This window comes from Podarcis bocagei, assembly GCF_964188305.1.
Source record: "Podarcis bocagei genome assembly, chromosome: 3".
NCBI lineage: Eukaryota > Metazoa > Chordata > Lepidosauria > Squamata > Lacertidae > Podarcis > Podarcis bocagei.
Genome location: NC_138127.1, coordinates 96,544,838 through 96,557,242, shown reverse-complemented (window position 1 = coordinate 96,557,242; position 12,405 = coordinate 96,544,838). Strand labels below are relative to the sequence as shown.

General features: G+C 42.1%; 1 protein-coding gene across 29 annotated transcripts in view; it reads left to right on the top strand.

Moving 5' to 3' along the window:
* Nucleotides 1-12,405, top strand: part of NRXN1 (neurexin 1) — a 1,024,248-nt gene that overhangs the window by 514,360 nt on the left and 497,483 nt on the right. For all 29 annotated transcript variants that reach the window (XM_081188376.1, XM_081188372.1, XM_081188367.1 and 26 more), the window contains 3 exons: nucleotides 7,288-7,410; nucleotides 8,588-8,969; nucleotides 11,240-11,430. In XM_081188376.1, the coding sequence (XP_081044502.1) occupies nucleotides 7,288-7,410; nucleotides 8,588-8,969; nucleotides 11,240-11,430 (696 nt within the window). The remainder of the gene's footprint in view (nucleotides 1-7,287; nucleotides 7,411-8,587; nucleotides 8,970-11,239; nucleotides 11,431-12,405) is intronic.

The window sequence follows — 12,405 nt, the reverse complement described above, 5'->3', positions numbered from 1 at the left end:
TGGATTTCCCCCTTAAATTGACTTTTGAGTTCTGAATTTATTATTATTCATGTTTTATACGGTATTTTATGCTGTTTTTTGTTGCATCAATTAAGTGTTTTAAATTTGTTGTTAGCCACCCTGAGCCCAGTTTTCTGAACCGGGAAGGGCGGGGTATAAATAAAAAATTATTATTATTATTATTATTATTATTATTATTATTATTATTATTATTATTATTATGTTCATCCCCTCCTTGTTCCTGATGTAGATCTTCACTCCCCCCTTCTCCCCTGGTGGAGGTGGGAGGCACCATTGTGTGGTTCACCTTGGTGCCAAAATGTATTGGACTCCCCTTGATGACGCTAAACAAATTTGTTTGGAAATAAGCAGTGTTTTGTTGTAGAGAATGATACATACCCAGTTGGACACCTTGGACTATGATATGTTTAAGAAGAAGAAGAAGAAAGAACGAGAGGGTGCTGTGGTGGCTGGCATCAGGCTGTATAGGCCATGGCATGCCCATGCAGACCTCTTTGCCACCAACACATCCTCTGCCAGCTGTCTAGATGGGCATCTGGTGTGGGTAGCTGGGCTTCAGGGCCCTCTGCTCTTTCTTTGATGTCCAGCCCTAGCTGCCATTCAGTGGCGTAGCATGGGTTGTCAGCACCCGGGGCAAGGCAAGTAATTTGCGCCCCCTAACCCGTGGATTTGCGCCCCCTGACCCTAACCCCCAGGTGTTGCGCCCAGTGCGGCCAGCCCCCCCTGCACCCCCCATGCTACGCCACTGCTGCCATTAGCTCCACAGGTCGATGGTGAGAACAGGATGGGTCACTTCTCTTTCAGTCCCCATGGGTTCAGACACGAAAGTTTATGTGTTGACCACCCCAAACCTACTCCCACTGAACTCAGCGGGACAACTGCATTTCTCAGCAAAAGATCAGAGGTGCGAAAGATGGTTTAAAATTGTAAAGAGTTAAAAACACACAAAACATCTCAGGCTTAGGAATAGCCATATGGCTGTTGCAGATTCAGACTCCTGGGAAAATCAGCATCCTTTTTTCTAAATTCCGTGTGCTTGTGCAAGAAGCTGCATTAAGAATGAAATGAGAGTTTGTTTGTTTGTTTTTAATTATGGGCAGTAACGAGTGATTGCAAAGCTCTAAATGTCTTCTCTTGATAACTCTGGGTAGGCAAATTGCTGTAATCCTATCTTTGTTTTTTGATTTGCAAAAACAGAAATGAAACCCACCCTCTCACAAAACAAAGGGTTTGAAATCATTCCAAATCAGAAGCTGAAAAAGATCAGTTGCTTATTTTCTATCCTATTAGCTGCCACTTGGAATGAAGGCACCTGCAAATTAAAGGGAGTTTATTTACCTCATCATAAACTCACAGTCCAAATTTCTTCCTTTCTGAATTACATAATTTTCCCCAATCTGCTTGTTCTTAATATACAGTGATGAAATGTTACTAAAAGGAAATTTTTAGAATGCTTTGCTAGTTTCTCCCCCCTTCGTGTTCCTATCTTCTTAACTTTTAAGTGTGTTGATCAATCTGGATGAACAGTGTTAATAATATTCATATGCTTTTTTCAGCCCAAGTTGGAATGATGGTGGTATGACATAAATTGACACAGTCAAAACATTATGGTTGGTAACCATGATTCTGAGTTTATATATGCAGGGCCAGCTTGTGTTTTTGCACTGCATATTTTGCAAATGTGAGGATGGCCAAATGTATTATTTTGTAAACATGTCTGAAGCCAGATTTTTTTTTATGAGATACCCCCCCCCCCAAAAAAAAAATGCAGACTGGAAAGGGACATTCTTACATTTTTTAAAAATGTATTCAAGTCTTCACATGCACCCGTGGATTTGTTTGTATAGATTTGTAATGTGGGAAGCTACATATAGTTCCTTGAAATATATTAGTGATACACTGATACCAGAGACAGTGGATAGAAAATTATCCCATCTTCTCAGTTTTAGCCATCTTCACCACCTTTTCATCAAGGCTGGTCCAGTCTTGCTCTTATTTCTGCATTTTTGAGCTCTTCCAGAATCCCTGGCCTATGAATTGACCTACACATCCAGAAATCTTGCATGAGAACAGTTCTTCTTCATCCCTTCACAATAAGAAGAAGGGGTTGCTTATGTCTTTCCTCCTGAATCTAGAACCTTTGCTTCTATAAAACTAACTGTATTCTAAGTTAGAGGAATATTTGATGCACGATTTCTCTGAACATAGAATCAGAGGATTCAAAGTCTACACTGTAACTTACAGTAGATAATAGCACATAAGGAAGTGATTTATAAAGAGTCGGTCTAGAGAACGTTCCACCTCAGCATTATCAAATCTTCCAGGTGTTTTTCACTGTCTTGAAACTTAACTAAAGATTATGTTTCCAAGTAGTTCCAGCTTCAAAAAACTGTGCTCTTCTACAGAGCACCAAATGCCACCACATTTATAAGTGGCTCACATCGAGTTGTCAGTGGCATAGTTAAGGTTTGGATGAAATCAAGAAGATGTGACCCAGGAAATCACTGTGACTGTGAAGGGTTTTGAAGCCTTCACTGGTTATGAGAAGAGCTTGTATCATGCCAGCTTTTGCAACTTCAGGAGTGTGTGTGTGTGTGTGTGTTTTCCTTTTATTAAGAAGTTTGGCATTAATACAGTAAAATAATGAATATGATTCAACATCGTTTTGTTTTCTATCATTCCAGTATATGACAAAAATTATCCAAATGCCGACCTCCTCATTTCCTAATTGTCTACTTTCCCCATCTCATACAAAAATATTCTAGTTTTGTCACTAGTACTTCATCCACACACAAACACACACACAAACACACACGAGAGAGCGAGCGCTCAAATTGACATTTTGGAATATATTTAATGTGAGAGGGAATGTGAGAAACAACCTGGAAGTAGCCCACATCAAGTTGTCAATGGCATAGTTAAGTTTTGGATGAAGTCAAGAAGATGTGACCCAGGAAATCACTGTGACTTAGGCTGTGTACACGCTAGACCTTTAAAGCACATTGGAACACATTCTTTCTCACAAAGAATTCTGGGCCCTGTAGTTTGCCCATCACCGAATTACCACTCCCAGCAACCCTTATCAAACTGCAGTGCCCAGAATTCTTAAGGGGAAGATGAAAGGTATAGTGTAGGGGTAACCAATGTGTTGACACTGCTGGATTATGACTCGCGTGAGCCCCTGCTCTCGTGGTTAGTGGTCAGGGATGGTGGGAGGTGTAGTCCATCAACATTTGGATTGCACCACATTTATTACCTTAGTATAGTGTGTACAGAACTTTACTGAATGGGAATACAGTGGTACCTCAGGTTAAGTACTTAATTCATTCCGGAGGTCCGTTCTTAACCTGAAACTGTTCTTAACCTGAAGCACCACTTTAGGTAGTGGGGTCTCCTGCTGCTGCCGCACCGCCGGAGCACGATTTCTGTTCTCATCCTGAAGCAAAGTTCTTAACCTGAGGTACTATTTCTGGGTTAGCGGAGTCTGTAACCTGAAGCGTATGTAACCCGAGGTACCACTGTAACTGCCCTATGATGCTTAAATTAACCTGTTTTCCCCAGGAGCAGCAGGGAGAACGCTATCTCGTTGCCAGTCTTGTACAGCTGGTGTTCTGATCTGGCTCCATCTTGACCTTTTCCTCAGGCAGCAAATCATCTTGGGCTAGTTCTGGAATTACTGTTTGCAACAGAGTGCTTCAGAACCAACACTGTAGTATACAGCAGTCACTTTGGATGCAATATGTCCTAATGTGCCAAATATTCATTCTTTTTATAATATATTCTTTTTATAATATTGGAAGGGCCTAGTGGTACTCAGAAAGAGCTGTCACACTGCTGTGTGTAACTATGTAGGAAGTAAACCTTTCTGCCTTGGGAGGTTGGGAACTCAGAAGCACGATTAGGGCAGGCAGCCCACTCCAAATGGACCCTGCTGCAATCCTGATTCTGCTCACAGGAATAGAGCAGGGACGTTTACCTATGTGGGCACCGCTGCCCAATTTATTGTATTCTCAATGTCCGATTTATTGTAGTCTTAATGGAAAAGGTTTCATTAAGTTTTAAAACCAGCTTTAAAACCAGGGCCCTAATGGAGAAACAGGTCTTGGGGGAGGGGGGCAAAGTCATTTGAAAGGAGTTCAATTTGTAAAAATGAATGAATGAATGAATATCAGAGAGATAAACACAAATGACATTTAGAAATTATACAATATTCCTGCAAGGCCTGGCAATTATGTGCCAATGAATACATAAGAAATACAAATAAATGAAAACGAACAGGTGCGAAATTCCTTGTTTGATAGGGCGAGCATAGGTTTTTTCTTGTATACTTATTTTATCTCGCTCATTAGTCACAAAAGTGTACATTACCAGACAACTACTGTAAAATTAAATAAGCAAATCATTACCGCAGAGGCATCCTTTTAAGGAATCCAAGAAGGATAAGTCCACAATTTTAACAGGTTTCACTGCTTGATGCTTTTTTTGCTGTGGCTAAAGAGTGTGTGTCACTGGACAAATTTTCACTAAGGTTAAAAATAAAAAAAATGCAGTTAATATATGCAAGAGCCAGCTCCACCATTGGGCAGGGTGAAGAGCATTTGAGTATTGTGAAAGGGGAGTGAAGTGTTAGTTACGTGAATTTCTGTCTCAGTACATTTCTGCTTCCTGAGATGGTACCAAGATACCTTGGGTACTATGCACCTTGGGAGAGCAGAAGAAATCTTTTCTGCTCCATCTCAGGAAGCAAAATGTCTTGGGCCAGCCCTGATGTAGGATGAATGTGCACAAACACTTGTGAACATGAACATTCACATACATAGCACGTGCAAATAGTGTGAAAAGGAAATTTCATACATCTTGGAGACGGCATGCACATTGACATAAAGGTTTATTTTTTAAAAAAATAATGCACTGCATTGTCAATATACATAATCTCCATGTTCATGTTTTTTGTTTTTGTTTTCTTCTTAAAAAAATGATTGATTCATTAAAGGTCAGAATATATGAAAAATGTTAAAGTTGAAAGTTGAGTCTTAAGTCAGCTCATACTTATCCTCCTGAAGGAGCCTAGGACTTCTTAGTGGTCTCTGACACACAGCCGTTATCTCCTTTTAAGCACAAAGAAAAGGTAAACTGAATTAGAATAACGAAGCTTATTTCTGAAATATGCTAAAACAAAGATAGTGATAGAAGACTCACATTTTCATGAATTTAACAACACCCTTATAAATGCAGAGCCAACATTGTTACTGCAATTTCATAGGGGCACTGAAAGCTAGCAAGCTTCATATTAATTCCTAACTCAATCATTCCTAGCGTCTTTCAGCATTGTGTCTGTTTAGAAATGATGGCCCCAGTACAACTGAGGTCACAAGCAACTAAGTGCTTATCTGCATTAACACACACACACACACACACACAGAGAGAGAGAGAGAGAGAGAGAGAGAGAGAGAGTCTCCTCTGGGCATTTCAGTGTGCCTGGGATGAGCATTGCATATGCAGATGTGCCCCTAGATGTTTGTGTTGGTTTTTTTGTGTTTGTTTGTTTGTTTGTTTTTTGCATCCTCTCCAGCTGTGTGAACAGAAGCCTGCCTTTTTCACATTGTTCTGTCTTGTTGGACAGCAATTTTGAACGAGAAGGATCTATGCAACTCGGTCGATGGATAAACAGGATGCTGCACTCAACATTTGGGGTTCCCAACTAATTGCACGTACATCAGGATCAATTTTTGAAAGTGTTTTTGTAACTCTTGAAGTTGTTCATTGGATTTCTTTCCAAACACTAGTGAAGTTAAGGGCAGAAAGACATGAATTCTCACCAGGGTATGCACTGGAGTCAGATTGTCTCAGCTGTTAAACAGTCAATTGTTCTCTGCAGTTGTAGTGACTCAGTGCGATTGATTTGCAGATACGGTACATGGTTTGGATAGCAGTGTTGTCTGTAGCTAGGTCTTCAACAAACCCGCCATAAATGCTTCTTCCTGATCTAGGGTCTTTGACTTCAGGCCTGTTCTCATACTGACGTGTGTTAAGAGGGTGGGGAGAAAATAGCAACCCTACCGCCCCTCCCCCTCCATGTCACTTGCCACTCAGTGATAGCAAAGGCCACTCCTTAACATTCACCGCTGTTGCTTGATGGCAGTGGCGTAGCGTGGGGGGTGCAGGGGGGGCCGGCCGCACCGGGCGCAACATCTGGGGTTAGGGCAAATCCACGGGTTAGGGGGCGCAAATCCACGGGTTAGGGGGCGCAAATCCATGGGTTAGGGGGCGCAAATTACTTGCCTTGCCCCGGGTGCTGACAACCCACGCTACGCCACTGCTTGATGGTACGCAAGAAGGAGAAGACAGAGAGGACAGCCCAGCTTGCTGTTCATGCTTCCAGGTGCTGTTTCACATCTCAAGGCAGCAAGGAACTGTTAACTGAGAATAGATTTTGTCACGTTGAAGAGTTTTAAATGTTCATAAATATTAATAAAAATATATTCATTCTGATGACACAAGATTAGACTGTGATGAAGGTGCCCTTTCAGATCAACTGATTATATAAACAGACCACTCACTCTTTTTTGTGCCTTATATTCTTTCTGTGGGTTTTATTATGGCTAGGTGCTTCAACAGCTGGAAGCAGCCTGTGCTACTCTGGACTTCTGAGAGGTCCTCCCTAGCACTTTGACTTATAAAAAAGTGTCCAAGTTATGTTGTTCCAAAGTCTTCCATGATCCTTTCAGTTTAGAGAATCTGGCTGCGTTTTATTGAAACTCCTGCCACATACATACAGTTGTATTAACTACATTTATTAACACAACAAAGCATATGCAACATGAGCCAGGAGGCAACTTTCAAAACACTGAAAGAAGTTATCGCACATCTACAGCCTAAGATTCAGGTTATCATTCTTTTAGCACCTTTATTGAAAAGCTGCTTTATTGAAAAGCTGCAGCTTATATTAACTTTTGATACTGGTATCCACCATCTCTGTATTGACTGTGCCCATTTATGAAAACCCAGTTGGCCAACTTTGCCATTTTGAAAATATAGCCCACAAGTGTTGCAAGATGACATGTCTGTTGTTTGAAGTCTGCAGAGCCTTTGACACTCTTCCAGCTTGTCTTTGGAATATGTTTTATAAAATGTTTGCTCCAGCCAGTTTCTCTCTTTCTCTTCTCTTTCTCTTTGTTTCTCTCTCTCTCTCTTTCTTTCTCTCTGTGAGGTTCACATGTTGACTAATTTAAAGATTCCATAATAACTGTTTGGCATACCCTACAGGCAAAGGTCCAGAAACCCTTTTTGCTGGCTATAACCTCAATGACAATGAATGGCACACAGTACGTGTAGTTCGAAGAGGAAAAAGTTTAAAGTTAATGGTGGATGATCAACAAGCCATGACAGGTAATAATGAATAATGGTTGCTTATTTATCAGATATCTCCATTCAGTACAGATTTGGCGATGCTGGCTGTGACCCAGATTGTCTCATTTGCCTGCTTGACACAACGATCAGAAGAGTCTTCGTCTGTTTCTGGTTGAACTGCACTGATCTAACAGGCCAGTGGCTTCCATGCCCTCTAATTCTGAGGATCACTGCTTATTGCTCTGATCCTAAAGAGGGCTATGGTTAAAGGTGGAAGATCTGAGGAAGGGGGGGAGACCAGCAAGATGATAGATGATAGATAGATAGATAGATAGATAGATAGATAGATAGATAGATAGATGATAGATAGATGATAGATAGATAGATAGATAGATAGATAGATAGATAGATAGATAGATGATAGATAGATGATAGATAGATATAGATAGATGATAGATAGATAGATAGATAGATAGATGATAGATGATAGATAGATATAGATAGATTTAGATATATATTGATCAACAGACAAAGAGATAGTGGAGGTGGGAATATCTGCAAACAAGAATTTTGAGGAGGGGGTTTGCTTTGTAAACATAACATCAGCAACTATCAAGAAAGTCAATATTACATAAACTACTTTCAGAGAGGCCAAAGATTTGATCCATGGATTCTCATGTGTTGAAGGTGGTCTCAGTTATGTTGCAGCACAGGTAATGAAGCTACTCCACACAGTGTTGCAGTCACCATGGTAGTCCCCCTGTGCATTGCTCCGACCTTTTGGGTCAGCTTCTGCACCCACACTTCCTGACACCTTATCTCCGAACATTGTTCGTCCCAGTGGGTTTTATCCAACAAAGTTGTCCCATTAGCACAAGGACGTCTGCCCCAGGAGCACAAATCTGCCCCAGAGTGTTGGGGTAACCACCAAAACAGATTGGGGCATGCAGGGAAGGGAGTGAAAAAGGATTCCCCATTACTTAGGTAGAAGCCTCTGCACTGAAGGGGTGATCTCATTGAATACCACCCAATGTCTTGCTTTTGAATGCTCAGACTGAATGTTCACCAAAGCTCAATCCCTTTCAGTGTGAACCATGGGAAGCTATTTTTTGGTTGGCTCATGCTCGTTGCCCGAGACCCTGGGAACTGAGCATTAACTCAATGCTGACTTTTCTGTTTCTGACACTAACTTCTCAAAATTCATTTTCATTCAAAGGTCAGATGGCTGGAGATCACACAAGACTCGAATTCCATAACATAGAGACGGGGATCATAACAGAGCGCCGCTACTTGTCCTCAGTCCCCTCCAACTTCATTGGCCACCTGCAAAGCCTCACCTTTAACGGCATGGCGTACATTGACTTATGTAAAAACGGGGACATTGATTACTGTGAGCTCAATGCCCGCTTTGGCTTCAGGAACATCATTGCAGACCCGGTCACCTTTAAGACAAAAGCCAGCTATGTTGCCCTGGCCACATTGCAAGCTTATACCTCTATGCACCTGTTTTTCCAGTTCAAAACAACGTCGTTGGATGGGTTAATACTCTACAACAGCGGAGATGGAAATGACTTTATCGTGGTTGAGTTAGTGAAAGGGTGCGTACAAAACTCACAACACAACAATACAGATTATATTAACCATGAAAGCTGAATGGAGTTTCCATATTCAGGGGGCAGGGTGTTAGATTAAACTGACCTCTGAGTCTGATCAAGCAAATTGACTGCTCTCATTTCCCTTAAAATCAGACAGCTATTACTGTTGTTGTTGTTGTTGCACTCTTTACCCTTACAACAACAACAACAACAACAACAACAACAGCAATAAAAACAATAAAAAAATTTATACCCCGCCCATCTGGCTGGGTTGTTAAAAACAGTTAGAAACAGCTTATAATCACAGAAAGAAGGTGGTCATGAAAATACACATCTCAAGTGTCAAAAGCCAAGTGAGTTGTGCTTGACACTTGCAAAAACCCACAATAGATGGGTGTCAGCACCCAACTAATGCCTTGCCTACTTTACAAACTCAGGCTTCTTCATGGCAGATTGTATATATTTCGAAAGAGGGCTATAGAGTTTCTTATACCTCTCTCCCAACATTTCCCCTCTCTCAACAGATCCCCTATAAATTCCCCATTCTCATCTTAATATCTCTTACTCAAAACAAGGCCCAAGATTGGTGGATGAGGACATATTTGTCTGCATGAACGAAACAACATTGCTCAGAAGGTTGTATGTATTCCTTCTGACCTAAAGTCAGCTGCTCAAAGTGCTGTGTCAAATTGGGCCCTTCACAACCTAGAAAAGTTGTGAAGGATATTGTCTCAGAAGTCTTAAGAGGTGCAATTTCTGCGCAGTGGGCAGTGAGGAAGAAAAGAGTGCTTGTTCAATATTGCCATGTATCATCAGCAGCAGCAGACCAGCAGGGCTTGTTACAATAATTTAAATATCAGTATTAAAAAACACACAGTTAAAACAAATCACAACCATAGAAATAGGAAGGGCGGTGCTCCTCAAAAACTCAGGTTTATAGATTTAAGCATTGAGAAGTTACTACCACTCTCCTTCCCCAAGGAACCCTGAATAAGAGGGCAGGAACTCCAGCAAACAACTCCCTACAATCAGGAGGAAGCCATGAGCTAGCATAAAATGGAGGTAAAGGGACCCCTGACCATTAGGTCCAGTCGTGGCCGACTCTGGGGTTGCGGCGCTCATCTTGCTTTATTGGCCGAGGGAACTGGCGTACAACTTCCGGGTCATGTGGCCAGCATAACTAAGCCACTTCTGGCGAACCAGAGCAGCACACGGTAACACTGTTTACCTTCCCGCTGGAGCAGTACCTATTTATCTACTTGCACTTTCACGTGCTTTTGAACTGCTAGGTTGGCAGGAGCAGGGACCGAGCAATGGGGGCTCACCCCGTCGCGGGAATTCAAACCACCAACCTTCTGATCGGCAAGTCCTAGGCTCTGTGGTTTAACCCACAGCGCCACCCACATCCCATAAAATGGAGAGGTAGCATCAATATGGTCTTAGAGGATTGGGGGTTGGTCCACTGTGGCAAATGGGGCACTCCACCAACTGCACTTATCTATCTAGGGATGTGGGTGGGGCTGTGGGCTTGCTGATTGGAAGGTCAACGGTTTGAATCCCCTAATGGGCTGAGCTTCTGCCAACCTAGCAGTTCGAAAGCACAGTGGTGCAAGTAGATAAATAGGTACCCCTGCAGTGGGAAGGTAATGGTGTTTCTGTGCACTCCAGTTTCCGTCATGGTGTCCTGTTGTGCCAGAAGCAGTTTAGTCATGCTGACCACATGACCCGGAAAGTTGTCTGTGGACAAACGCCGGCTCCCTTGGCCTGAAAGCGAGATGAGCGCCACAACCCCATAGTCACCTTTGGCTGGACTTAACCATCCAGGGGTCCTTAACCATTTACCTTACTTACCTATCTGCACTTATCCAGCCCTACCTGCCTGCCTTTCTACTTACAACCCATCAAGGCGTATCATTGGATCTGACACAACCTACTGTTGGCCCCTGTTCCTTCTGCCCGGCCAGTTCCAATGAACACCACCCTCCATTGTCTTACAAGATAGGCAATCTGTCATATTTGGTGCATGTTTACTTATAGGGAGTTTTGTATGGGATGTTGTTATACCATTCCCAAACCAGCCTTATAAAATTTTCCTGCTGTTGCAAGTTACGACTAGGAAGACATCAGCTGGCTGAAGACCTTCTGAATTTTCAAAAAGTTTAAACGAAGCGAGGCATGAGGATGAAGAGCTGTCAGCTTCATTCATTTCCTTCTTCCAGGGGGAGTGAAATCGTTTGGCTATTTATTTATTTATTTTTGCTCCCTGTTTTCAGGTATTTACATTACGTGTTTGATCTGGGAAATGGTGCAAATCTTATCAAGGGAAGTTCCAATAAACCCCTGAATGACAACCAGTGGCACAATGTGATGATATCGCGGGACACCAATAACCTCCACACAGTGAAGATTGACACAAAAATCACAACACAGAGCACAGCAGGAGCAAGAAACCTAGATCTCAAAAGTAAGTGTCATTGCTATTTATAGAAATAATCTGCTAGGAGGACAGGCTACAACGTTGCATTTTGATGCGCCTTGCACATTTGTAGGAAACATAGAGAGATATGCTGTATTTATTTACTGGGCCAACTCCGGTGGCAAAACACCTGCAAACCTGTGAGCTGCAGAACATTATTCCAGAGCATAAGTGTACAGAGGAAAATGGATCAGGTGTGGTTATAAATTCTACTTTGTAGCCAGGCTGTGGGATTGATTTCTGGCAGGGGGGAACAGCTTGATATTATATGGATCTGCTCTAGCTGCTGCAGGTAGCACAAACATCACTGTGCCAAACGGCAGCCAGTATTTGTCTCTGTTCTCTCCTCCGTGGAGACCCAAATGTGAAAATGTCACTGAATAACTGTGTCTTATCAGTTTCCCCCAGTGAACACAGAATATTCCTCCTGGCAGAGAGCAGTCCCAAATAGGCTGCAAGTTGGGGAAATATTCTGATTGGTGTGTGTGTGTGTGTTGCCCATTCATTTGCACAAGGAACAAATTAGTTGCATCCTAGAAAATCTCTGTTGGGGAGACACCCGCATCTCCATGGTTACAGGCCCTGGAGTTGAGAGGGTAGATCCTGGGAGAAGTTTGAAGAGCTTATCATTTTGTATAGGCAAGAAGAAACAGTTTCACCCTAATAAGAAAGGGTGCTCACAAATGTGGTTGCCCCTGTTCAAATGATAATAATAATAATAATAATAATAATAATAATAATAATAATAATAATAATTTTTTATTTATATACTGGTCATGTGGCTGGGTTTTCCCAGCCACTCTGGGCAGCTCCCAACAGAATATTAAAAACACACTAAAACATCAAACATTAAAAACTTCCCTAAACAGGGCTGCCTTCAGATGTCTTCTAAAAGTCAGATAGTTGTTTGTTTCCTTGACGTCTGGTGGGAGGGTGTTCCACAGGGCAGGTGCCACTACTGAG